Source organism: Cyprinus carpio, chromosome B20, assembly GCF_018340385.1.
Source record: "Cyprinus carpio isolate SPL01 chromosome B20, ASM1834038v1, whole genome shotgun sequence".
NCBI classification, from domain to species: Eukaryota; Metazoa; Chordata; class Actinopteri; order Cypriniformes; family Cyprinidae; genus Cyprinus; species Cyprinus carpio.
In genome coordinates, this window is record NC_056616.1 from 8,531,137 (window position 1) to 8,556,307 (window position 25,171).

At 34.8% G+C, this 25,171-nt stretch overlaps 2 protein-coding genes across 3 annotated transcripts; both read right to left on the bottom strand.

Moving 5' to 3' along the window:
- Positions 1–1,808: 1,808 nt before the first annotated feature.
- LOC109052565 (26S proteasome regulatory subunit 4) lies at positions 1,809–6,380 on the bottom strand. 2 transcript variants are annotated; one of them, XM_042747404.1, is made up of 11 exons: positions 6,313–6,380; positions 4,933–4,986; positions 4,753–4,849; positions 4,552–4,676; positions 4,285–4,470; positions 3,579–3,707; positions 3,367–3,463; positions 3,086–3,275; positions 2,594–2,745; positions 2,356–2,510; positions 1,809–2,192 (listed from the first exon to the last, which is right to left on the bottom strand). In XM_042747404.1, the coding sequence occupies exons 1-11, from the start codon at positions 6,313–6,315 to the stop codon at positions 2,058–2,060; spliced, it is 1,323 nt and encodes a 440-aa protein (XP_042603338.1). In that variant the 5' UTR covers positions 6,316–6,380; the 3' UTR covers positions 1,809–2,057. The 2 variants fall into 2 exon arrangements, with proteins under 2 accessions (XP_042603338.1, XP_042603339.1); XM_042747405.1 differs by lacking the exon at positions 6,313–6,380 and adding an exon at positions 6,072–6,286.
- A 3,369-nt stretch (positions 6,381–9,749) lies between these two features.
- Positions 9,750–16,611, bottom strand: LOC109052559 (potassium channel subfamily K member 13-like). Its single transcript, XM_019069979.2, has 2 exons — positions 16,184–16,611; positions 9,750–10,883 (listed from the first exon to the last, which is right to left on the bottom strand). The coding sequence occupies exons 1-2, from the start codon at positions 16,521–16,523 to the stop codon at positions 9,988–9,990; spliced, it is 1,236 nt and encodes a 411-aa protein (XP_018925524.1). The 5' UTR covers positions 16,524–16,611; the 3' UTR covers positions 9,750–9,987.
- Between the last annotated feature and the right edge of the window lie 8,560 nt (positions 16,612–25,171).

The window sequence follows — 25,171 nt, forward strand, 5'->3', positions numbered from 1 at the left end:
AGAAATCCCATCAAGGTGCTCAAAGTAAAACTTAAAGTCATTGAATTATACTATGTTAGTACTGGGCTACATGTACTTGTATTGTACCACACTGCAGTACATTCTCTATAAAGAAAAGAGGAAGTGCATCAGGTTTCACCCACAGAGAATGTTCAGCACTTTCTATTGGCTACTGTATAAACCATCAACAAATCACCCGCAGGCCACCCCTCAACATTTTTGTTGTTAATAATATATTATATATTTTCTATAATATGATTGTATATACAAACACACATCATTTAATAATGACATTTTATATTAAATATATATATTGGCTATTATATATGATCTCTTATATAGAATGAAATAATTCTTAAATAAAATAAAATAATTCAATTATTTAAAATATTTTAATCCTACTTTGTCTCTATAATATTTATTGTTTTTATTTATATTTTATATCTAATACAAGTAACTATGTTCTATGTGCTACACAGTAACTTCGTCGCTACATCCCAACCCTTATTATTTAATTCATTAAGCAGGTGTTAGTTTACAGTAATGAAACTGTACTAGTTAAGATATTGTTTGATCAAAATTGTCCCAAAGACACAGGACTTGTTTCTAACCTGCCATGGCCTTGTGTTACCTCCCTTAACAATGTCCTGCAAAAATGGTCAAACATGACACCTAGTGTCCTTAAGTGTTGAAGATCACAGATGGACCGGCTTCTTGAATCGTATAATGTATAATGTGTCTTATATGAGGCCTGTCATGAAGCAGCTTAGCCTCGGTGACACCGTCAGGTGGTCTGCATGCAGCTCTCGGTCTACGTGAGCTAGTCTGTGTTTGCTGAATATGCACTGATGTGCATGCGCTGACTGATTTAAGGAGAGTGCAGCACGGATCCTGTGAAGGGCCGCAGACGGACAGCTTTCTGCTGACTGCAGACTTTCATTAGTTGCTCCTTTACATCAAGGAAGCATTTCCATCACCCTCTTCATGCTGCTCTGCAGAGCTCAGTGAAGAACGAAGCCTTCCAAATAGGACTTAAAGGAGGAAAACATTCTTCTTGGTGGATTTTAAACATTTTATATACAATAGCACTTCTAATAATGTAATAATCTATAATAATAATAATGTCTTCAAACTTTGGCAAACGAGCTTTAGGGATACGGCATGCGTGATGAGGTTGTTTTAAATAATTAAGGGAAACGGAGAGCAGAGATTGAGATGAGAACAATCTAAAAACGCTGCATTAATTATGCCAATCTCTGCAGAGTCAAGCAGGAGAGAGAACTGGCCGCACAACGCTGCTCCTCTAGTTTAGTAATTAGCAGGGAAATTAATCATTGCTCTCTCCGAGGACACGCTTTCTCTGCAGGCGCTCTGACTTTTTGATTAAAATAATTAGACTCAGAAAAACAGGTTTTTAGTACAATTCTTTGAAATTGAAATCTAAGAACATTAAAATGAAAAAAAAAAAAAAAAAAACTATAGATCGTTAGACACAAAAGACTGATCCTTTTTCTAGAGAGAAAAATATCTCAAATTCATACAGATTATATATATAATAGTGTGTAAAATTTGTAAAGATTATATAGATTAATTAAAATTTGCTATATTTGCATTTTTTTTGAAATTTTTTATATTTTTTGAAATTTTGAATCATTATTAATAACTGAGCACCAATGATAACTGATAGTAATTAAGCAGCAAATCAGCATATTAGAATGATTTCTGAAGGATCATGTGACACTGAAGACTGGAGTAATGATGCTGAAAATTCAGCTTTGATCACAGAAATAATGACATTTTAAAACATATTAAGATACAAAAACATTTATTTTAACATTCCATTAATATTTCACAATATTACTGTTTTTACTGTATTTTCGATTTAAAAAAAAAACCTTCTGAGGGCTATAAAAAAGAAACAAACAATTAAATACCTCTGATCCAGCTGTAGTATTCTGATCACAATAACAAAAAAACAAATCGGCAGACAAAAACATGTGTAAATTTAATCCAAATGCTCTGCACTCACATATAAACAAAGAAATGAAAAGTGAAGATTAGAGATAGAGGCCTTCAGGGGTGCCCTCCTGCTTCTTATACAAAACATTTTCTTTAGACTTCTTGAAGTCCTCGTTGGTGACCTTCATCCTGCGCTCTCTGAGGGCCATGAGGCCTGCTTCTGTACAGATGGCCTGAAGAGACAGGAAGTCAAGAGTTAAGATATATAGACATACATGGTGAACAATTCTTCTGCATTCTGAAAATTATAGAAATAAAAAAAAAAACTAAATCAACACAAGAGGGCAGCAGAGATTTTCTGCAACACTTTCAAATGAACCGAATCCATTAGCATACCTTAATATCAGCTCCTGAAAGGTCATCTTTAGCCAGGATGAAGTCGTCCAAGATCACATCCTCAGCCAAAGTCATTCTGCTGGTGTGGATCTGGAAGATCCTTCTCTTGGTTTTCTCATCTGGTAATGGGAACTCAATCTTACGGTCGATGCGACCTGCAGAGAAAATGCCTTGAGGGTTCATCTAAAATGCACATAACCTCTGAACTTCATAGCACGAGTCTGCAGTAGTATCTTACCCGGTCTAATAAGAGCAGGGTCAAGGGTCTCTATTCTGTTGGTAGCCATAACGACCTTCACATCTCCACGCGAATCAAAGCCATCCAGCTGGTTAAGGAGCTCCAACATGGTTCTCTGAATTTCACGTTCACCTCCTGAGTTTGAGTCGTATCTGCAAAGAGGTAATCAGGGTATATGACTGAAGGAATAGATTTTGGAGATATTTAGCATCTCATCTCTTGCTCACCAAAGTGAATGGGTGCCGTCAGAATAAGAGTCCAAACAGCTGATAAAAACATCAGAATAATCCAAAACATGAAAAAACTTTCGCTTCTTTTATCAGCTGTTTGAACTCATTCTGACGGCACCCATTCACTACAGAGGATCCATTGGTGAGTAAGTGATGTAATGCTAAATTTCTCCAAATCTGTTTTGATAAAGAAACAAACTCATCTTGGATGCCCTAAGGGTATATACATTTTTTGGTGAAAACCAAAAACGCTTTGCTCTACCTCTTAGTTCCAATGGCGTCAATCTCGTCGATGAAGACGATAGAAGGAGCGTGTTCCTCTGCCACCCTGAAGAGCTCACGTACTAGTTTAGGGCCGTCGCCGAGATACTTCTGAATCAGCTCTGAACCAACAACCCGCAAAAAAGTTGCAGACGTCTGATTGGCCACTGCCTTGGCAAGGAGGGTTTTACCTAACATTCAGAGAAATTATATGATAGATCAGGATTTGTGATGTCACCCTTCATCAAAATATGTTTTGGTAATTAAATGATCTTTGATCACCTGTTCCAGGGGGGCCGTAGAGAATGACCCCTTTAGGAGGCTTGATCCCCATTTCCTCATAATACTCTGGATGGGTCAGCGGCAGCTCCACAGACTCCTATATAAGCAGCACAGATTCATTTTTACCGGATTGTTTTCAAAATTACACAATTAAATAATCATCTCAGATCATTTTTGCCAAGCGAAACAGTAAAAATTTGTTATTATCTTGCCTTAATTTCTTGTATCTGACCGTCCAGTCCACCGATATCAGCGTATGTCTCTTGCGGAGCCTTTTCTACCTTCATGACGGTAACAAGAGGGTCTGTGTCGTCCATCAAAACCCCTATGACTGCATGAACCTATAAACAACAAGATATTCAATCATTTATTAGAAAATCTACAAATGTTCAGGATCCAGAAGTAGCCTTCATTAGAGCCGCATTCAAATACAAAAGGTTGCAGACAGGATATAATTTAAAGGGATAGGTCACACAAAAATGACACTTTTGTCATCATTTACTCACCGTTTACCAAACCCAACTTTTGTTGGTTAATCTTCAAAGTACCAATTAGATATTTAATTAAGATATTTTTAATGAAACCTGAGAGGTTTTGGTCCCTCCACTGAAAGACCAGGTAACCAAAACTTAAAAGACCCAAAAAGGTTATAAATGCATCATGAAATGAATCCACGATTATAGGCTCAGAGTGGTTAGCTGGCCCAGTGTGCTGCGGTTCACTAAACCGGCTACTGGCCTTTTTTTGTAGGCATTAAACTGCAACATTACACACTAACTAATGTTAAAAAAAGTGAAATCGTAATCAACCACCCCTTTTAAAATATCTTAATTTTCATTTTGGGTTGAACTATACCTTTACGTTTGACAAATTCATCCTATTTCCGTTAAATCTTGATTGGTTTGGTGGATATTGTACCTTGTGGTTTAGTAAAACAGAGCAGCCGGGCTCCAGCAGATCTTTGTCGACAAATGACAGAATGCTGACATAGTGCTCCGAGCCAACAGATGTGGAGACGATGGCATGATTGTCATCAATGATCTCCTCCAGGGTCCCCACAGACATAGGAGTTCCCCTGAGGTCATCCACTTTTGACCTCTCCTCCTAATAAGAGCACAAAACAACCATCAGCACAGACAAACAAACAAAAAGGAGAGCGAGGGAGAAGATGGATGGATGGTGCACCTCCTGTTTCTCCTCTAGAGGTTTCATCTGCTCCTGGTTCCTGATGAACTCCTCCTCCATCAGCAGGTAGTCTTTAATTCTCTCCTGCTTCAAGTGCTTCAGCCTGCACTGTGTGTGAGGGGTGACTATATGAAAGAGAATCTGACATTAACTGAAAATCTGATGTAAAACACAGTGGCGTTCAAAAGACTCTTCTTGTACCTAAGGGCAGCTTGCTAGCAGCATCAGGGCCCTTGGACTTCCTCTTCCTCTTGCCCACTCTGGTTGGAATGGGTGGCTCATATTTCTTTTTCTTGTCCTGTTATGATGACAGATTGAATCATTAAATAAGGACAAACCTCTGGCTGATGCTGGTTTAAAATATCAGGTATTTTTGGTCACCTTGTCATCTTTCTTTCCACCTCCTGGTCCATGTCCTCCGCTTTGACTCTGGCCCTGCGTTGAGAAAGATTCATGTCTAATGTTCATATACAGTGATATATAGTCTAGTATTTAATTACAGCTTTAAATTAGGTTTTTTGTACATTACAATTTGTCCTGTTAAATTATATTTTTTACTGAGAAAAAAAAAGACTATCACACATTTTTACCATGATTTACAGATTTTTTTTTTAAATTTAGTGTAACACACAAAAAAGGCAGATTTATAACAAGAATCATTAGATGAATTTAAAAGGATTGCAGAACAGCCCCAAAATACTAATTCATTGTCATTTTAAATATTTTCTACTATCCTTTAAAACTACTAGGTTCTACCCATTTCTCAACAAGAAGCTTTTAATCATTTAAAATATATATATATATATATATATATATATATATATATATATATATATATATATATATATATATATATATATATAAGCGCTGGGCAAGATAATGCGTTATTGATGCGTTAACGCATTAATTGATATATAATAATAAATTCATAATGTGAGATTCTCCAAACTTTTCATTGTTTTACTTCAATGAAAGGTTGGAATTTTGTAAATTTGTTGAATGGAAGATCAAAAGGATAAACAATGCAGATTTATTTTCACCGCCACCTTTGATCATATTTACGAAGGATGTCAATATTAATGGGGGGCACTGTATATAAGCCCATTATATATAATTAGATATTTATATATTAGCAGTAATTTTGGAACAATCAGTTTGCAATAATGATGTCATTTGGTTTAATATTTTTAACAAATGCAGCGAAATTCACACTTTTAAGTCTGACTCATCACCACTATACATTATTGAAAAGAAACAAGGGTCCGTGTTTAACGTCACAGACACAAAACATTTAAGTTAAACCATATTATGAAAAATAATATCCAACATGACTGTCTGACCACTTCAAATGAAATGAAAAAACACTGAATACTCTTCGCTGACTGTAACGTGAAGGTGTTTAAAGGGCTAAGTTACTTATGTTATGATGCACTGCTTGTTTTCGACCGGATTGCAGGAATGAAACAAGCACAACTACACCATAAATTATGTATTTATCGTGTCTCTCTGAATTGTATTACCGTCTTGGCTCGTTTTAGGTTGTGTGCGGGTTAGCAGAGTGATTTAACTCTGAAGACCAACGGATATTTCTTCAGATGAAATGACTTGTGTTCTTAATCCTACATCGATGTATTAAACAAAGAGTGTTGAGACACCGTTCCCACGGCATTCAAATATCATATCTGCAAATTACAGAATTAACGCAGAGCAATGGAAACAAATGAAACGATGAGCCGGTAAATAAACTGCTGGCTCACTCACCATTTTCACCGCCGCTGGTCGCTGGCAATAAACGTAACTACGGAAAGACTACCGGGACAAAGGACTTGTAATACCGAAACGCGTTTGTTTATTATAAGATTTGTGATTCTGGCCTATAGTAACAACTCTGTGATTTATCTTTGGCTAAACTTTTTATTAAAACTATTAACACGTGTTAGCTGTAGTGGACCATATAGTCTGCTTCAGTCTGTCGATGTGAGTGTATTTGTGAAGGTTGGCCCATGCACAGGGGAACGTGCTTAGCATACTGTACAAGTGTTTTTACTTCTTTGCTGCTATTTCCAGTTTATTCACTTTTAATGTGTTCTTAAATATAATCTGAAATATTATATTACTTAGTCGTATATTATGATAAGTAATGTTTTTCACTATAAATATAACACAATACGTATTCAGTGTTATTTTAGTATGTCTGATATCCTATTATAGTACTTTGTATTACTTTATAGTAATAGTATTAGTATACTTAGTATTATTTTATTATTTTATACATTATTTATTTTATAATACTGTAACAGTTTTTGTTAATGTATTTAATTAGATTCTGTTCTATTGTTTCTATTTTAACTTTAATTTACATAAAGTGTTAGTAAATTGTTCTGTTTTTTTACATTTACATATACATTTATTTTTATTTCTGTTTTAGTTTTATACTCTCTCTCTCTATCTATCTCTCTCTCTCTCTCTCTCTCTCTCTCTCTCTCTCTCTCTCTCTCTCTATATATATATATATATATATATATTTCTCTCTCTCTCTCCGCCATTCAAAAGTTTGGTATCATTAAGATTAAAAAAAAAAAAACTGTGATTTTGCTATATTATTGCAATTTTAATATACTTTAAAAATATAATTTATTCCTGTGAATAAATGCTTTTTAACTTTTTATTTCTCAAAGTATCAGAGGTTACAAAATAAATATTAGGCTAAGCAGCACAAGAGTTTCTACACTAATAAATCAGCAAGTAATTATGCTGATAAACATAAATAAATAAAAAATAAATTATATTTTAAAGTATATTAAAATAGGAATCCAATATTAGAAATTGCAGTAATTTTTCACAATATTACAGTTTTTTTCTGTATTTTATTTTTTTTTCAAATAAATGTAGCCTTGATTAGCATAAGAAACTACATAATATATATATATATATATATATATATATATATATATATATATATATATATATATATATATATATATATATATATATATACTGTGCTGTGAAGCATGATTTGGCTGATAGGAAGTGTGTGTTTTTGGTTCATAGGTATGTGAACTTGGACAGTTTCTTTGTCGTGTGTGATTGCAGGTTGTGTTATTTACTGAATGTAGGTCATGGGCTATTTTCATCACCGTCTTTTTTTCATTTCACACTGTTTCGTCTGATTGGCTCTGTGATGTCTTGGCAGGTTTGCAGGGGGTCGTCACACAACCAGCCCCGGAGAACCAGAAACAAAGACCAGCCAAAACATCTCACCCATGGAGCTCATATTATCATCTGAGGCGTCCTCCTCGCACAGAGTCAGAGTTTCCATAGCAACCTCCCAACATCATGACATATTGTAGCTCTGGTAATTTGATCTGAAGACGCTCCGTTCCATCTTTACGCCTGAGTGCTGCCACTAAGTGGAAAAAACCATTAGCTTTACAAGTATTTCATGTTGGACCAGCCACATACACACTCACGAATAATAATAAAAAAACCTTAATTCAGGTCAGGGTTTATTTATTTATTTATTTATTTTGTCACATACTGTTCTGTAATGGTGTTATTTTTCGATATGTCCTTTCGCAGTACATCAATCTGCGAAGCAAGTACAGTCTGATACGATTTAGCAGTGTAATGAGGAAGACACAAAGTTCAAGACACCGTTGCCTTAATGAATTAAGACATTATTCATGCAGATGAAGTTCGTAGAAAAGTTCCCATAAAGGTTCTCAGTATAACTGATGCAATGCAAGCAAATGATTCATTTCCCAATCTACCAGTGTGTAAATGTCACACTTCCCTGTAAGCTAGGCATAATGAATATATTACCATACTGTGACAGTGCTGGAATATGCAAGAAAACTATGGCCTAGTAATAAATTGCATCTGTTTGTTTGTAGATGAATGCACTACAAGTTTACAAAGCCTCAGTTAGAGAGATTAGTGAGGAATATGATAAACACAGCACAGCAGCTCAAATGTCCAAGGTCCAAATCAGCAGCAATACATTTTTATTTTTTGTACAAAAAATGGGTCTCATTCACTAACCATGTGAACATTCTTACTCAAAAATCACGATTAATCAAAAGTTTGCAATTTAGGATGGTTTTTTTTAAGATTTTATTAAGAAATGTATACTTTTATTCAGCAAGAATGTTTTTAATGGGTGATAGTTGATATTTATGTTTTTTATTTTTGATAAATGCTGTTCTTTTTAACTTTTTATTGTTCTTTTTATGTTTTTATTATTATGGGGATGTTCCAAAAATTAGCACTGATAGTAAATCAGCATATTAGAATGATTTCTGAAAGATCATGAGACACTGAAGACTGGAGTGATGATGTTGATGAGAATTCAGCACTTCGTCACAGAAATAAGTTGTATTTTGTTGAAGTTATGATGATGACTGGAGTAATGGAAATTGCAATAGAATTCAGCACTTCGTCACAGAAATAAATTGTTTTTGATCAAATAAATACAGCCTTGATGAACATAAGAGTCTCCATTAAAAAAAAAAAAAAAAAAAAAAAAAAAAAAACCTTACTGATCCTAAATTTTTGAACGGCAGTGTTTATTACATTTTTAATATCTTGTCTTAGATATATGTCTTAGATATTTATTAGCACAAGCATATAAGTCATCAAGATACTTTTTACTTTTGTGTTTTCTATTTTCATTTAAATTTTAGTAACTATGTAGTGTGCTTTTGTCGTTTTTACTAGTTATTGTTTTTTATGTCTGTATTAGTGTTGTCAAACGATTAATCGTATATTTTCATTTAAATTTTAGTAACTATGTCGTGTGCTTTTGTCGTTACTGTGTATATTTGTTATGTATATAGAAACATACACACATACAATATATCTTTGTTTACATATATGTATTTTGAAAATATTTACATGTATATATATAAATCTATTTAATATATAAAAATAACATATTTTTTCTTAAATGTATGCATGCATGTGTTTGCATTTATATATACATAATATATGTATGTATACTGTGTATATTTATTATGTAAACAAAAACTTTTATTTTGGATGCGATTAATCGCGATTAATTGTTTGACAGCACTAGTCTGTATAGTTTCTATTAATTTTATTTCAGTTTTCAAATTGGATTAATTTTATTTCAATTTTAATTTTATTTCAGGCAATTCATCAAATACAACAAAAAAAAGAGAAATGCAGAAAAGTTATTTTTTTAATATTTAATTTTATTTCCATGAATGTTTCTTTTTTTAAACTACAATAAACCTGGTCCACTCTTGTTATGAATCCACCATACATTTTCAAAGCTAACCTTGTCTGTGCACCTACAGAAGAACATTTGTACACACAACTATTAGTGAATGAGACCCAAAGGATGAGTGTTATAGTATTTGCTTGTCTTTGTTGTGATAACACTTTGCTGTGGAGGTCGTCTAAAAGCTGGATTTATCAATCTACACTTGTCTCTGCCAGTCGGTTGTTCATGATTCCCAGCGCTCCGACCCCTCCGGAGAACTCGTTGTGACGTGAGCTGCTCCCTAACGGGCGAGGATGTCCGTTAGCCATCTCTGACAGCTGCTTCTGCATGATGGCCAGATTAACTTTATTAGCGGCCAGAAAGTCCTTCATGGAGATCATCTCTCCAGACATCCGCCGTCCATCCGCCTCGCTGTCATTGACTCCGTCAGTCTCGATGGAGTTGTCCCGTCTGGTTCTCATGTGGCCGGGGACGACCACGTTCCTCCGTGAATGGCGGTTCCCTCGGCCCGGGCAACGGCAGGGAGTCTCCAGCCTCCGCAGAAGCCAGTTGAGAACTTGCTTGATCACGATGGAAATGACGTTGAACAGCGAGTAAATGCAACACACCCCTGTGAGGATGAAAAGGAAGTTGCCCACCCTGTAGGCCGCTTGAGCTTTGTACATCTCCCGCTGGTTGCTCACCATATCCCCAAAACCAATGGTGCTGAAAGCCACGAAACAGAAATAGAGGGCGTCCAGGTATTCCCAACCCTCAGCTGCCGAGTACATGGCGGACGCGCAGCAGGAGACCACGATGGCAGCGACTCCTAAGATGAGCATGACGCAGTACACTGAGGGTTTCCAGCCGGCCAAGCTGTCCGTGCGCCGCTGTCTGCTGTCGGTGGAGGGACGCCGGCAGTTTTGAGGCGGGCCGGCTTTGCGGCGTTCTCTGCGCTCGTGGCAGGACTTCAGAACGAATGCGATCACTGTGATGACTCGTTCCAGGAAGAGGTTAAAGAACAAAATTGTGGCAGCACAACCAATAAGCCCGTAAAAGATCAAGAATATCTTCCCAGCAATAGTGACGGGTGTCGTCATGCCAAAACCTGTGGCACACAAAGAAATAAAATGAGGATGTGCTTTATAATGGGAAGATGTTAGACTTTTACACTTTCTAAAGCACGGCAAGCACAAATATACAACACAGGTTGCAAGAACACATTCTTTACTGTCATTATAATAGATTAAAGTGTCATTATTATTTATATTAGTGCTGTCAAACGATTAATTCGCATACAAAATAAAAGTTTTTGTTTGCATACTGTAATGTGTGTGTACTGTGTATATTTTTTATGTATATATAAATACACATGTAGTATATATTTAAAAAAAATTATTTACATGTCTATAATTATATTCACATAATTTATATGATAAATAAATATATTTTATATATAAACATTATCTTCTGAAATATATACATGCATGTTTGTGTATTTATATATACATAATAAATATACACAGCACACATACATATATTATGTGAACAAAAACTTATTTTGGATGCATTTAATCGTGACTAATTGTTTGACAGCATATATATATGTGTGTGTGTGTGTGTGTGTAATTTTTTAATGTATTATATATTTTTATAATTTATGACTGTTACATTTTACAGGGTTTTTTTTATTGCTTGTTACATACAGTCATAGTCGTAGCTAAATTTCTCCAGCCTACCTTTTTCAGACAAACTTATTTTCTTTATAGTCATTCAAAATATTAGATATAATTGTTATATTCAATATAATTTCATTATATAGATTTGATATTTTTGATCATTTTATACTTTTTATATTTTTGTTTAACTTTTATAATTTTTGATCATTTTATTTTTTGTATATAATTTTATATTTTAGAATCTAATATTTTTAGTGTTTGTCACATTCAGTCCTGGTTGGAGCTAAATTTCATCAACCTACCTTCCTTGTTCTGTCAAAATCAGATTTTTATTTATTTATTTTTGGTCTATATTTGACTCAAATATATATATATATATATATATATATACACACACACACACAGGTCCTTCTCAAAAAATTAGCATATTGTGAAAAAGTTCATTATTTTCCATAATGTAATGATAAAAATTAAACTTTCATATATTTTAGATTCATTGCACACCAACTGAAATATTTCAGGTCTTTTATTGTTTTAATACTGATGATTTTGGCATACAGCTCATGAAAACCCAAAATTCCTATTTCTGATAATTAGCATATTTCATCCGACCAATAAAAGAAAAGTTATTTTAATACAAAAAAAAAAAAAAAAAAAAAAAAAAAAAAAAAAAAAAAAAAAAAAAAGTCAACCTTCAAATAATTATGTTCAGTTATGCACTCAATACTTGGTCGGGAATCCTTTTGCAGAAATGACTGCTTCAATGCGGCGTGGCATGGAGGCAATCAGCCTGTGGCACTGCGGAGGTGTTATGGAGGCCCAGGATGCTTCGATAGCGGCCTTAAGCTCATCCAGAGTGTTGGGTCTTGCGTCTCTCAACTTTCTCTTCACAATATCCCACAGATTCTCTATGGGGTTCAGGTCAGGAGAGTTGGCAGGCCAATTGAGCACAGTAATACCATGGTCAGTAAACCATTTTACCAGTGGTTTTGGCACTGTGAGCAGGTGCCAGGTCGTGCTGAAAAACGAAATCTTCATCTCCATAAAGCTTTTCAGCAGATGGAAACATGAAGTGCTCCAAAATCTCCTGATAGCTAGCTGCATTGACCCTGCCCTGATAAAACACAGTGGACCAACACCAGCAGCTGACATGGCACCCAAGACCATCACTGACTGTGGGTACTTGACACTGGACTTCATGCATTTTGTCATTTCCTTCTCCCCAGTCTTCCTCCAGACTCTGGCACCTTGATTTCCGAATGACATGCAAAAATTTGCTTTCATCCGAAAAAAAGTACTTTGGACCACTGAGCAACAGTCCAGTGCTGCTTCTCTGTAGCCCAGGTCAGGCGCTTCTGCCACTGTTTCTGGTTCAAAAGCACACGCCTGTGCACGGTGGCTCTGGATGTTTCTAGTCCAGACTCAGTCCACTGCTTCCGCAGGTCCCCCAAGGTCTGGAATCGGTCCTTCTCCACAATCTTCCTCAGGGTCCGGTCACCTCTTCTCGTTGTGCAGCGTTTTTTGCCACACTTTTTCCTTCCCACAGACTTCCCACTGAGGTGCCTTGATACAGCACTCTGGGAACAGCCTATTCGTTCAGAAATTTCTTTCTGTGTCTTACCCTCTCGCTTGAGGGTGTCAATGATGGCCTTCTGGACAGCAGTCAGGTCGGCAGTCTTACCCATGATTGCGGTTTTGAGTAATGAACCAGGCTGGGAGTTTTTAAAAAGCCTCAGGAATCTTTTGCAGGTGTTTAGAGTTAATTAGTTGATTCAGATGATTAGGTTAATAGCTCGTTTAGAGAACCTTTTCATGATATGCTAATTTTGAGATTTTTTCCTTGGGTTTTCATGAGCTGTATGCCAAAATCATCAGTATTAAAACAATAAAAGACCTGAAATATTTCAGTTGGTGTGCAATGAATCTAAAATATATGAAAGTTTAATTTTTATCATTACATTATGGAAAATAATGAACTTTTTCACAATATGCTAATTTTTTTTTGAGAAGGACCTGTGTGTATGGGTATGTATATATATATTTGTTTTTTTGTTGTTTTTTTTTTTTTTTACAATCTGAACAGTTAAAAAAAAAAAAAAAAAAAAAAAAAAAAAACACTGAAATCCAAAAGATTGATCTAAACCAGGGGTGGCTAACTCTGGTCCTGGAGAGCCGCAGCCCTGCAGAGTTCAGCTCTAACCCTAATTAAAACTCACCTGCCTGTAGCTTCCTAGTAACCATTCAGACCTTGATTAGCTTGCTCAGGTGTGATTGATTAGGGCTGAAGCAAAACTCTGCAGGGCTGCGGCTCTCCAGAACCGTCGTTCGCCACCCCTGATGTAAACCAATCACACATGATTTGAAAAAGATTTTTAAAAACAGATTTTTGTTAATACTTCTCAGTTTGAACGCTTAGATCGGATGTCATGTTTGTTTTTTAGTGTTGTTACATCAGGATGACATTAAGACATTTTATATTCCACCCTTAGTCATTTTTATGCTTTCAACTCTGACAAATGTGTTCAGATTTGGGAAATGCTCTCAATAAAACCTAATTAATGCAAAACATCATTGCTAAAATTGTGTTTAGAAATAATCAGATCTGGCCTCACATAATTTCCAATCAGTCTCAAAAATCAGATTTGAGAAAAAAAAAAAAAAAAAAAGCATAAGCGTTAAGCATATAAGAAGTTCCGGTCAAGTTGTTCAATTAGTGTGTTATTCAATTTGGCGGTTGTTATCTGGGAGTAACACACCACTGGATGGCGCGATTGACCAATAAGAATCAAGTATTCCAAAGAGCCGTGTAATAAGCTGATATAACCTACAGATGTCAAAAGGTCATGTTTGATGTAGATCATGTGTTGCCTCTACACATAATAAACATCAAGGACTACAGACCTTCGTTCTGTTGTAGGGCTACCGTGGAACTGCTGTGGCGTGTCATACTGCTGCAGGAAGCAGGGTTAGGACTAATTAGAAACTGAGCTGTAATTGTCCTTTAATGAGCAGCATGTGCTCCAAATCCCACGTGAACCCTGGGCTGCAATCACCTCCTCCATTCAGACAACCCAACTTTCCCTTCTTCACAAACCACTAGAAACAGGTTGCCATTGGTGACGGCAGCCCTACCATAGTTTTTTTTCTCGCATTATTAATTTTACCAATTTCACATGCTCAATTTTTTTTGGTTAAGATTTCACTGAAATTAAATTCTGAAAGCATTTATACCATACACTGACATATTTATAAAGATCTTTTGCATCTAAAATTAGGTGCATGACATAAACTGAACCATTTAAGACAAAATACTAAGACAAATTACATCATTGATAACTCTGTTCATATTCATTGCATGAACTGTCTAACGTCTTGAATCTATAAGCATAGCAGGAGAGGGTAACAGAGTAAATATTAATAAGGCTAAATAAACTCCCCCTGCTCTGCATGTTTCCGTGAAAGCATCTAATTTTTACGCACGAACTAGCAGTTGACAGACTGCATGGAAATAAGATCTAATGCATTTAATATTCTCATTAGCCCTTTTGCAAACACCAATCTGACACATGCTGAGAATTAATAAAAATTGGTTTATGGAGATACTAATTCTCATGGGTTAATATTAAAAGGGTTTCACTTCACAAAAGAGCAAGTAGAAAATATCCTCTGTGAGTTTTCATTGGCGCTAAATGAATGAATACATAAATGAATAGTTTATGTAGTTTAATTGATGATGGAATTATTTTAGATTTATCTGTTTATTATGTTAAAAGGTTTTCACTTATGTTTAGGTTTAATCTCCTGCATTTTCACAAACACGTTTTTTTGTTTTTCTCAATATGGGTCTACACCATCATATTCAACAATAATGTTTCAGGTATGCATTATAAATGTTGACAAGCATAGCACTCACTTCAGAGGATAAACAAAGAAGACATGATGGATTCAAAGAGATTTTCAGTTCCATCTATTGAGCTGTCAAGACAGTCTGACAGAAAATCGTTGAGAACTGTGTTGACACAAATAACAGTATTATGCCCATATCCCATAGATACAGTAGCCTATAGTTTATGTATTTATTGTGTTTTAAAGGGCCTACTAAAGATGAGGGAAATGATTTAAAAAATACCAAGCAATGTATTTACAATTAGTGCAATTAAGTTGATATTATCAGTAAAAATTAAGATTATTAGACACAATTATAAAACTCATCATGCTTTGTGATGTTTAACTTCCAGATGAAACAGAAAAGGAAGCTGACTTTGATATTTTGATATTAATTTTACAGATATCTGACGGTGTCGATGACAAAAAGGGCTTCTGAGTTATAGACAAGATGTTTAGATAATGCAATAACGCTATTTTTATATAATGAAGAGAACATTAAATGAATTCGTTTGAACAGATCAGAACAGATTCTGTGCAAACAAATGTAACCCCCACACGTCTCAAGAATTAATTTCAAATCCGTTAAATGATTAAATAAGTTAATTAAAATCTAGTCTGTACACTGCATCATTAATATCAGTAGCTAGTTCACATTAGTGCCACTGAAACTAAACTATATCGTTATGAATGCGAGGTAAACGCTAAGGACCTGTTGCGCGTTACTTTACTGTACTTGCGCTGACTAATACTGTAATAACCTATAGCTTTAACAGCTTATAAAATGTTGCAGTCTAGATATAAGATCATCGCAGTTCGATTTAGAAGGTTGTCTTCAACTCACCGATAGTTGAGACCACAGTTCCGACGAAATAAAAAGCTCCCGCGAAATCCCACCTCGGTCTGGTGGCGTCCACGCGGATCCCCGCCACGTTGGCCTCCTCGTAGTTCCTCAGGAAGTTCTTCAGGTCGTCTTGACTCAGGTTGTACTTGTGGGTGAACTGCTCGATCCTCAGAGCCCATCTCTCCTTGGCGAGCTTCTCCTTCGGATGCTCGAGCGCCGAAAACACCGCTGCGCCACATAACAGGTAGATGATGATCAACAAAGCCAGCATGAGAAATCTGGCGTTATCTTCATTTAGAGTTCCGATGCTGGAGCAGCAGCATCCAGTCCGGCAAGCCATTATTATTTGACAGGAATATTAAAGAAACGCATGAACCACCACATCCCAGTTCATCATGGATCATGCATTTTTCTCTTCAGAGCTCTTTGTCGGGATATTTCAGAGATCTCAATCTCAGAAGCCGTGTCGTGCTCCAAATGTCCCGTTTGTGGCGGATCATGATGCGTTTGGACTGCGTGACCCCAACCTCTTCAGAAGCGCGCGTGGATCAGATTGAGCTCAGTGCGTCAGATCAGATCACAGGTCCTACAGCACCAGCACACATACGACTCAGTGACTGCTGAGGATGTGCGAGATGACAAAAACAGAGAACTATTTAGTTCAAAACACATGTACCAAGTTGTTAAGAATGCATGCCTGTGTTCAAGTTAATTGCAAACATGACAAATGTGGATTTAATGATTATTAAAATGTCAAGTGGTGTAACCATCAGTTAAAAATGACATCATTATGTCCCAGTCATTATTTGCTAATTTAAAAAAATACATAAATGAATAAAAAAGGCTCACCAAGCCTGCATTTATATGATCGAAAATACTATAAAAAAAGTAATATTCTGAAATGTTATTAAAATTAAAAACAACTGTTTTCTATTTGAATATATTTTAAAGTGTAATTTATTCCTGTGATGCAAAGCTGAATTTTCAGCATCATAACTCCAGTGTTCAGTGTCACATGATCCTTCAGAAATCATTCTAACATGCAGATTTGCTGCTCAAGAAACATTTTGTATTATTATCAATGTTAAAAACACTTGTGCTGCTTAATATTTGCGGAAACCATGATACATTTTTCAGTATGCTTTGATGAATAGAATGTTTAAAAAAAACATTTATTTGAAATAGAAATCTTTTGTAACATTATGAACATCTTTCCATCAATATCTTTTTGTCTTTTTGCGCAATTATTAGAAAGTTAGACCATTTGACATTTTTTGCCTTTACCAACACAAAAAGTTTCAAAATGACTTTTTAATTTAGAGATTGACAACATTACATCACAGAAGAGGTTATTTTGGAATTAATTAAATTTTTTATTTATTTTTTAATTACTTAAATGCACACAAAAGAATGAACGTCACCTCGTTGACACATGCACAAGTCTTGTAGATAGTCATGTAACATTAAGCATGTTTGCATTATTAGATTAGATTGTGTGATGGGAATACATCATTGTGATCAATAGTGTATGACCTTTTGGATCTGGTTGGGAAATTTTCGGCATTTACTCTGGGACGTCCAGAGGCAACTTCTGTAAATGTCACAGTTTGGACAGGGAGATGAAAATCCATTGTGCATTTAAGACAGACAGACACCATGTATTTATAGATTCGCTCCTAAACTGTCCGATTGATTAGTTTAGACATTGCTGTGAAGTCTGATGCATTACATTATTTTTAGAGCCTAAAAATGTGCTTGTCCTTAGAAAGGTTTCAGGACCTTGGACAGCTGATTCCCTCCATAATGAGTTCAGCTTGACAGCCATCTCTTATATTGTCATCATGATTGTGTCAAATATATTTTAATATCAAACTCTCTGATGCATGCCGTTGCCATCATTATAATGCTATAATTTACAATACCTACCAAACTGTCTTGTCCCAAGATGTGAAAAAATAAAAATAAAAATAATAAATCTGGTGTCCATGGTAACAAGAACTGGCAAAACAGCATAAACTGCGTTAAATGTGCTTCTGAGAATGTGGTGAGAAATAATGAGAGGAAACTACATTCATCCACAAAGCCTGTCATGGTGGTGCTTTCAACCCAAGCACAGCAAGAACCTGTGGAAACATTCATATTCATGTAATGGTATCACATTGCTTAAACCAGAGGGAAAGTCAATGTTTAAATGTGTTACTAAGTGGATCTTGCTGAGGCAAATTTAGTGATTACTATTGCTTATACTTGACGTATAACTCATCGTTCACCGTTCATGCTTACATTTTTTTTTTTTTTTAATTATTATTATTATTATTTTCTGAATATAATTTCATCATACAGGACTTCTGCAGGCAGTTTAATTTTTTGTATCACTGATTTAACATTATTTTTGCTAATATTTAATTTTAGTAATTTTGTTGTGTTTTTATTAGTTTTCAATTTTTTTTCATTTTTTTTTTTTTTTTTTTTTTTTATGGATATATAGATTTTATCTATTAATTTAAGTTTATTTAGTTTTTGGTCCTTCAAGTTAAACTAAACGAAAATGGGAAATGTTGCTTTGCCAACTAGCTGAAATAATTTTGAAAAATATAATTTATTTGATTTTATTTAACATTTATTTTAAGTAATAATTAATTAAAAAAAAATTTATTATTATTTTGGCTTTAGTTTTTCTTAACTATAATAACCATGGAATGGCATCACAGACATCCTGACAACCACTTAAAAAAAATTTGTCTTTTGACTTTTGCATGCAACTCACGTTTCATTTTCCACTCAGATTTTCTTCATGAAATTTGGAAGTCTAGTTTTAGAGAGCAATGCTCCATGTATAATCCTAAAATGTTTTCTTTCAGTTTTCCTTTGTTAGTGTACCTGCTTTTGGCAAGAAGTAAAAGGAAATGTTATTTTGGCTTCAATAGAGTTGCAGAGCTCTTTAGAGTGATTTTTTTGTGACTGCTGTCGTACTACTGTGATTTCATTTAGGTCAAAATGCGACACATCCTGTTCTTCCTCGAAATTCCAAGTTTAGACATGTGTTTTTGTTTGTGATTAACATTTGAAGGTTGTACTGCTTTGTTCTTTGCGCAGCAGTACTGAAAAATTCCATTTGATGTCAGGAAGACCTCCAAACTCCCAGGAGGCCGATGGGTGGTTTTGGTAGGACAGACATCAAACCAAGAGGAGGGGCAGAAAAACACCAACACAGAGACACAGGAGGAAAGATTGTTTAGATTTGCAAACAGTTGATGAAGATACTGAAAATGTCCCTTCTCTTCTGCTGTAATGTGATTTATTCACACAAATTATATATTATTATTAAAATATTATATACATGATATTCAAATAAACATTAATTAAAAAACACATTAAAAATGTAAATCACACAATTAATGACTTGAATACACCACTTCTAAGATAAACAAAAATGGGCATAATCTTTTATTATTATTTATTAAAACAGTATTTGAAAGACTTTTGTCTGCCAAAAGTCATGTGGTGTGACCAAAAAAGTCATCTGGTGCAACTAACATGCAAAAACGTGCAGGCTTTAAGTTTTTTTTTTTTTTTTTTTTTTTTTGACAAGGCAAGCTTAGTTCAGCTTGTAATATTTCCTGTGGTGCAACTCCCCCCAAAAATATAATTATAGATGATACATATACAGTGGTGTGAAAAAGTGTTGGCCCCCTTCCTGATTTCTTATTTTTTTGCATGTTTGTCACACTTTAATGTTTCAGATCATCAAACCAATTTAAATATTAGTCATAGATAACAAGTAAACACAACATGCAGTTTTTAAATGAAGGCTTTTATTATTAAGGGAAAACAAAATCCAAATCTACATGGCCCTGTGTGAATAAGTGTTTGCCCCCCCGTTAAAACTGTGGTTTATCACTCCTGAGTTCACTTTCTCTAGCCACACCCAGGCCTGATTACTGCCACACCTGTTCGCAATCAAGCAATCTCTTAAATAGGACCTGCCTGACAAAGTGTTGTAGACCAAAAGATCCTCAAAAGCTAGACGTCATGCCGAGAGCCAAAGAAATTCAGAAAGAAAGAAAGTAATTGAGATTTATCAGTCTGGAAAAGATTATAAAGCCATTTCTAAAGCTTTGGGACTCCAGCGAACCACAGTGAGAGCCATTATTCACAAATGGCAAAAACATGGAACAGTGGAGAACCTTCCCAGGAGTGACCGGCTGACCAAAATTACCCCAAGAGCACAGCAAGGACTCATCCAGGAGGTCACAAAAGACCCCACAACAACATCCAAAGAACTGCAGGCCTCACTTGCCTCAGTTAAGGTCAGTGTTCATGACTCCACCATAAGAAAGAGACTGGGCAAAAATGGTTTGCATGGCAGAGTTCAAAGATGAAAACCGCTGCTGAGCAAAAAGAACATAAAGGCTTTTGCCAGAAAACATCTTGATGATCACCAGGACTTTTGGGAAAATACTCTGTGGACTGACGAGACAAAAGTTGAACTTTTTGGAAGGTGTGTGTCCCATTACGTCTGGCATAAAAGTAACACTGCATTTCAGAAAAAGAACATCATACCAACAGTAAAATATGGTGGTGGTAGCGTGATGGTCTGGGGCTGTTTTGCTGCTTCAGGACCTGGAAGACTTGCTGTGATAAATGGAACCATGAATTCTGCTCTTTACCAAAAAATCCTGAAGGAGAATTTCCGGCCATCTGTTCATGACCTCAAGCTGAAGCAAACTTGGGTTCTGCAGCAGGACAATGATCCAAAACACACCACCAAGTCCACCTCTGAATGGCTGAAGAAAAACTAAATGAAGACTTTGGAGTGGCCTAATCAAAGTCCTGATCTGAATCCCATTGCGATGCTGTGGCATGACCTTAAAAAGGCGGTTCATGCTCGAAAACCCTCCAATGTGGCTGAATTACAACAATTCTGCATAGATGAGTGGACCAACATTCCTCCACAGCACAGATACAGCACATACTCACGCATTCAAGGTGTAAATAAAACATGCTGCTTCTTTTCAACAGATGGTTTCAACACATGGCCTGTCTACCCTTACCAAAAAGTAGTATACTTTAAGTTTATTTTATTAAGTATACTTAAGTAAAGTTCAAGTATATTTTTAAGTATACTTTATGTAGCAAGTATACAAATGTTCTAGTAGTATACTTGTAAGTGTACTGTTTCAATACTCCTTGGGACTAAATTGGTCCGCTTTCTAGTATATAAAAGTATATTTTTAAGTATACTTTAAGTATAACAGTAGCAAACTTTGAGTACACAAGTAGTTTACCTCTATGTTTGTAGTTTGCACTGCAATTATACTAAAAGTGAACTTATAGGTATACTGACAGTTTACTTATTAAATACTTTGTACACTTTATAGTATAGTCTAAGTAAACTACTGGTAGATTTATACTGCAAGTATACTCATAAGTTTTCTATAAGTGAACTTTACATCATACTTTAACTACTATGTCCCTATTTAGGTTTTAATTTGTATATATTTTGTTATATGAATATCTGAACATACAAAACATCCAAAGAAAGAACAGGGTATCTGCTTGTATGCATTCTTTTTTAAAAAACAATTTAATGTGGGTAAGTTTCATAAAAAATAAAGAAATAACATTTTGAACAAAAAGCTGAAAAAAGACTATGAATTGGATTCAGATTGATAATCAAAATGTAGATGGAGTTGATCAACACCCCAAAGCTTGACTGTAATTATTACCTCTTCATCGGTTGACGTTTTATTCCATAATGTTACAGTTTTGATGCTGTTTCATGTGAGATGATCGTGTTACATGTGTTAGTATCTGTTGTTTCTTTTTCTTCTTTACTTTTGTTTTTATGGAAATTCTGTACAGAAGATGTGTACTAGTGCCCTCTACCGTATAACAATGAAAAAACTAATTCTAGGAGCACAAGTATAGCTCAAATATATATATGCTTTTTGTAAGTATAAGTCAAGTATACTTAAATGTCATTTTAAGTATATTTCTGAGGAGTACATAAAGCCCATTTCTGAGAAGTACATAAAAAGTCAACTAAAAGCATACTTTCCTATTTTTAGTTTTAAAAAAGTATTCTAATAGCACACTTGAATAAACTTCTTTTTCGTAAGGGTAGTGTTCTTAAAGTAAACATTTTAAGAATGGTATATCAGTATTAAAATGGTGTAACTGTTTTTCAAAACTGTATGAAACCAAAATGAATACAAGTATGTTAATTTATAATTATCACATGTAATTTAAACAAAACAAAAAAAATAAAATTATGAATTGTCTTTTTCTTTATATTGGACACTCTATGTTCCATGTGTTTTACTGTTGACATGAGGTTGTGCGTTCAATCAAACTATGCAGTATTTTGCCAAATGCTGGATTAAATTAAGTCTGTATTAAATAAATGTTTGCACACACATGTGCAAACTGAAGAAGTCATTTAAAAAAAGAATTGTATATTGTCCAGTTCAACCCGTCACAAATGTCTGTTTTAGTTGAAGAATATACTGAGGGGACTGCAGGGACGAGATTGTGCTGCCATGGCTCTGCAGGTGTTTTATAGTTAACGCATTTCTTCAACGCTCTCAAAGCCCCTCAATATCCTGTCTACATGCCAACCAATCACAGACAAAGACTAATAACCCCCCACCCCCCGCTGCTTAATAGTTATAAGGAAACTGTTATACTTTTTTAAAGATTATTTTCAGAAAGTAAAAAAAAATTTTAAATTGATTTTTTTCTAGCAATGTACATGTGTTTACTGTCACTTTTAATTGATTAAATGTATCATTGCTGAATGAAATCTGTCCTTTTTTGTGCTGAGAAAAAAAAAACAAATAATTCAATAACTGACTAGACATTATAAAGATTTTAGATATATTTGATATTGCTTGTCATTAGGGTGTCACAATATACCATTAATGATGATAACTGAGATATTTAAATAATTAAATATCATTATTGTGTTAATTAGGGTGTCACAAAATACCAGTATTGGCAATATTTGAACATGAATAGTACACATACAATAATCTGACACATAATAATCCAGCACCAGTGCCATTATGGAGCGTTAAACTCTTATGTGTGATTTGTTTCATTCATACTTGACACTGGAGGGCGCCCTCACACAGAAAGTCCACAGGTAGACTCATAGGACTAATAAAACAATAAAATGCAGAAAAACGTTTTGTATGGTGAAACCATAGAAGTGGATGCCTCATTATCGACTGTTTCATGTGTCGCGATACGTAATTCGTCTGCAATTTTGGAACGGTCTGCGAACTGTATATATACATGTGTGAATATTTATATCTTCAGCATCTGTACATATCTATAGCTGAAACGCTATGAGAATCAGCACATGATTATAACCGATCATAACTGTGTTCTTCAAGCCATTTTGGGTATTTTCATATGGATAATGAATATTTATATAGAAATGCTAATCGACATAGCCTTTATCACTGTATAGAATACTATAAAATAAAAATCAGTTCACTGAAGGAAATTCTTTTAAACCGTTGATTTAGCATTTCTATATAAATTATTTTTTATAATTTTTATAAAGCATTTTAGTCTCTTCTATTTAGTGTAATTACTCCTTTTGTATGCAATGGTGTGATTCATTAAATAAATAAATAAAGATTAATTTGAATGATAGCATGATTTATTTATTTTACTTTTTCAAGATTTCTATAGATATCACAATATATTTGAGGTCACGATAATCGTGTAATGAAAAATCTCATCAAAAGTGTTTCAGAAGATCTAAATTAGAGAAGTATTGCAGTAGCTGAACTGATGCTCATATCCTGTTGTTGGAGCAGAAAATAGGATAAAAAAAGCAGTGCTTACTGATATTGTATTGAGACTTAATTTGAGAAATCCTGTAGCATTACACCCAATAGAAAAAAGCAGGATGTGCTCACAGCAGAGCCAGCAGCAGACATAAGGGTGTATCAGATGGTATGCAAAAATCAGGCCCCACTGGAGCTGCATTCTGATGCTTTTCTCATTACGCTAACAGACGATTCGCACCAGCCACAATCTGTTTCCTCTTCATTAGTAAAACACAGACATGAGAACCAGGAGCCTTTGGGGGAACAACTGATTGGAAACACAAGGCTTTTTAAGGGAGTTGTTGTCATGATAAAATATATAAGGTCTGATGATGATTCTTTTATATGAATTAAATTATAATAATATTATGCAATTACCCCAACTGATTCCTCTGTAGGGTGCAGTGGGTGGTTGCTAGGGCTTACTATGTTGTTGCTAAGGTCTTCAGAGCATTTTTTAGCATATTGCAATTGTTGCTTATTGATTTAGGTCAAACATGGGATTTTTTCCCCCCATTTTATCATCTGATCTCTTAAAATCACTGATTCATTTAAAGAAGATAATTTAAGTCAGTGGAGTCCAAACAATATTGAAACATATCTTCGTACAAAACATAAAACAAACAAACTGACAAAAACCCTAATTTAAAAAAACAACAACATATAATTCTATAACAAAATCATTGAATTTACCAAACAAAACAATAAATATTTACTAACAAAATAAAACACATAACTAAAATAAAAAATAAAATAAAAAAACAGAACAAAAACACTGAAATATTTCTCAAGATATCTTCTAACTAAATCCAAAACAAAACACTAACACATTTCTCAAAATAAAACCACACCGACTTTCATTATTGACAAAAACAAACAAACACTAAAACATTTTTTAAAAATATCTTCCAGTTTGTTTAGACACACACACACGCACGTCCCTGAGTGTAAAAGGGGATTCCCCGTGAGGGGCCGAACCTCTGGCAACCTCTCAGCGTTGCTCTGGGCAACACTGATTACACTGTCACATGGATGGTTTGGAGCAACAGCAATTAATTCTCATTACATGATGGGTACAAAACAGCAGTGGTGTCCCAATCAGGTGAGCCGTGTTTCCCTGCAGCGAGTTTCCCTGATTTTCCTT

Excerpts from the sequence above, each read along its gene's own strand:
- LOC109052559 (XM_019069979.2), bottom strand. The coding sequence starts at position 16,523 with ATGGCTTGCCGGACTGGATGCTGCTGCTCCAGCATCGGAACTCTAAAT. Across the intron at positions 10,884-16,183 it reads AACTGTGGTCTCAACTATCG|GTTTTGGCATGACGACACCC; the intron begins GTGAGTTGAAGA and ends TGTGTGCCACAG.
- LOC109052565 (XM_042747404.1), bottom strand. Across the intron at positions 3,464-3,578 it reads GTCAGATACAAGAAATTAAG|GAGTCTGTGGAGCTGCCGCT; the intron begins GCAAGATAATAA and ends CTGCTTATATAG. Across the intron at positions 2,193-2,355 it reads TTTCAGGAGCTGATATTAAG|GCCATCTGTACAGAAGCAGG; the intron begins GTATGCTAATGG and ends CTGTCTCTTCAG.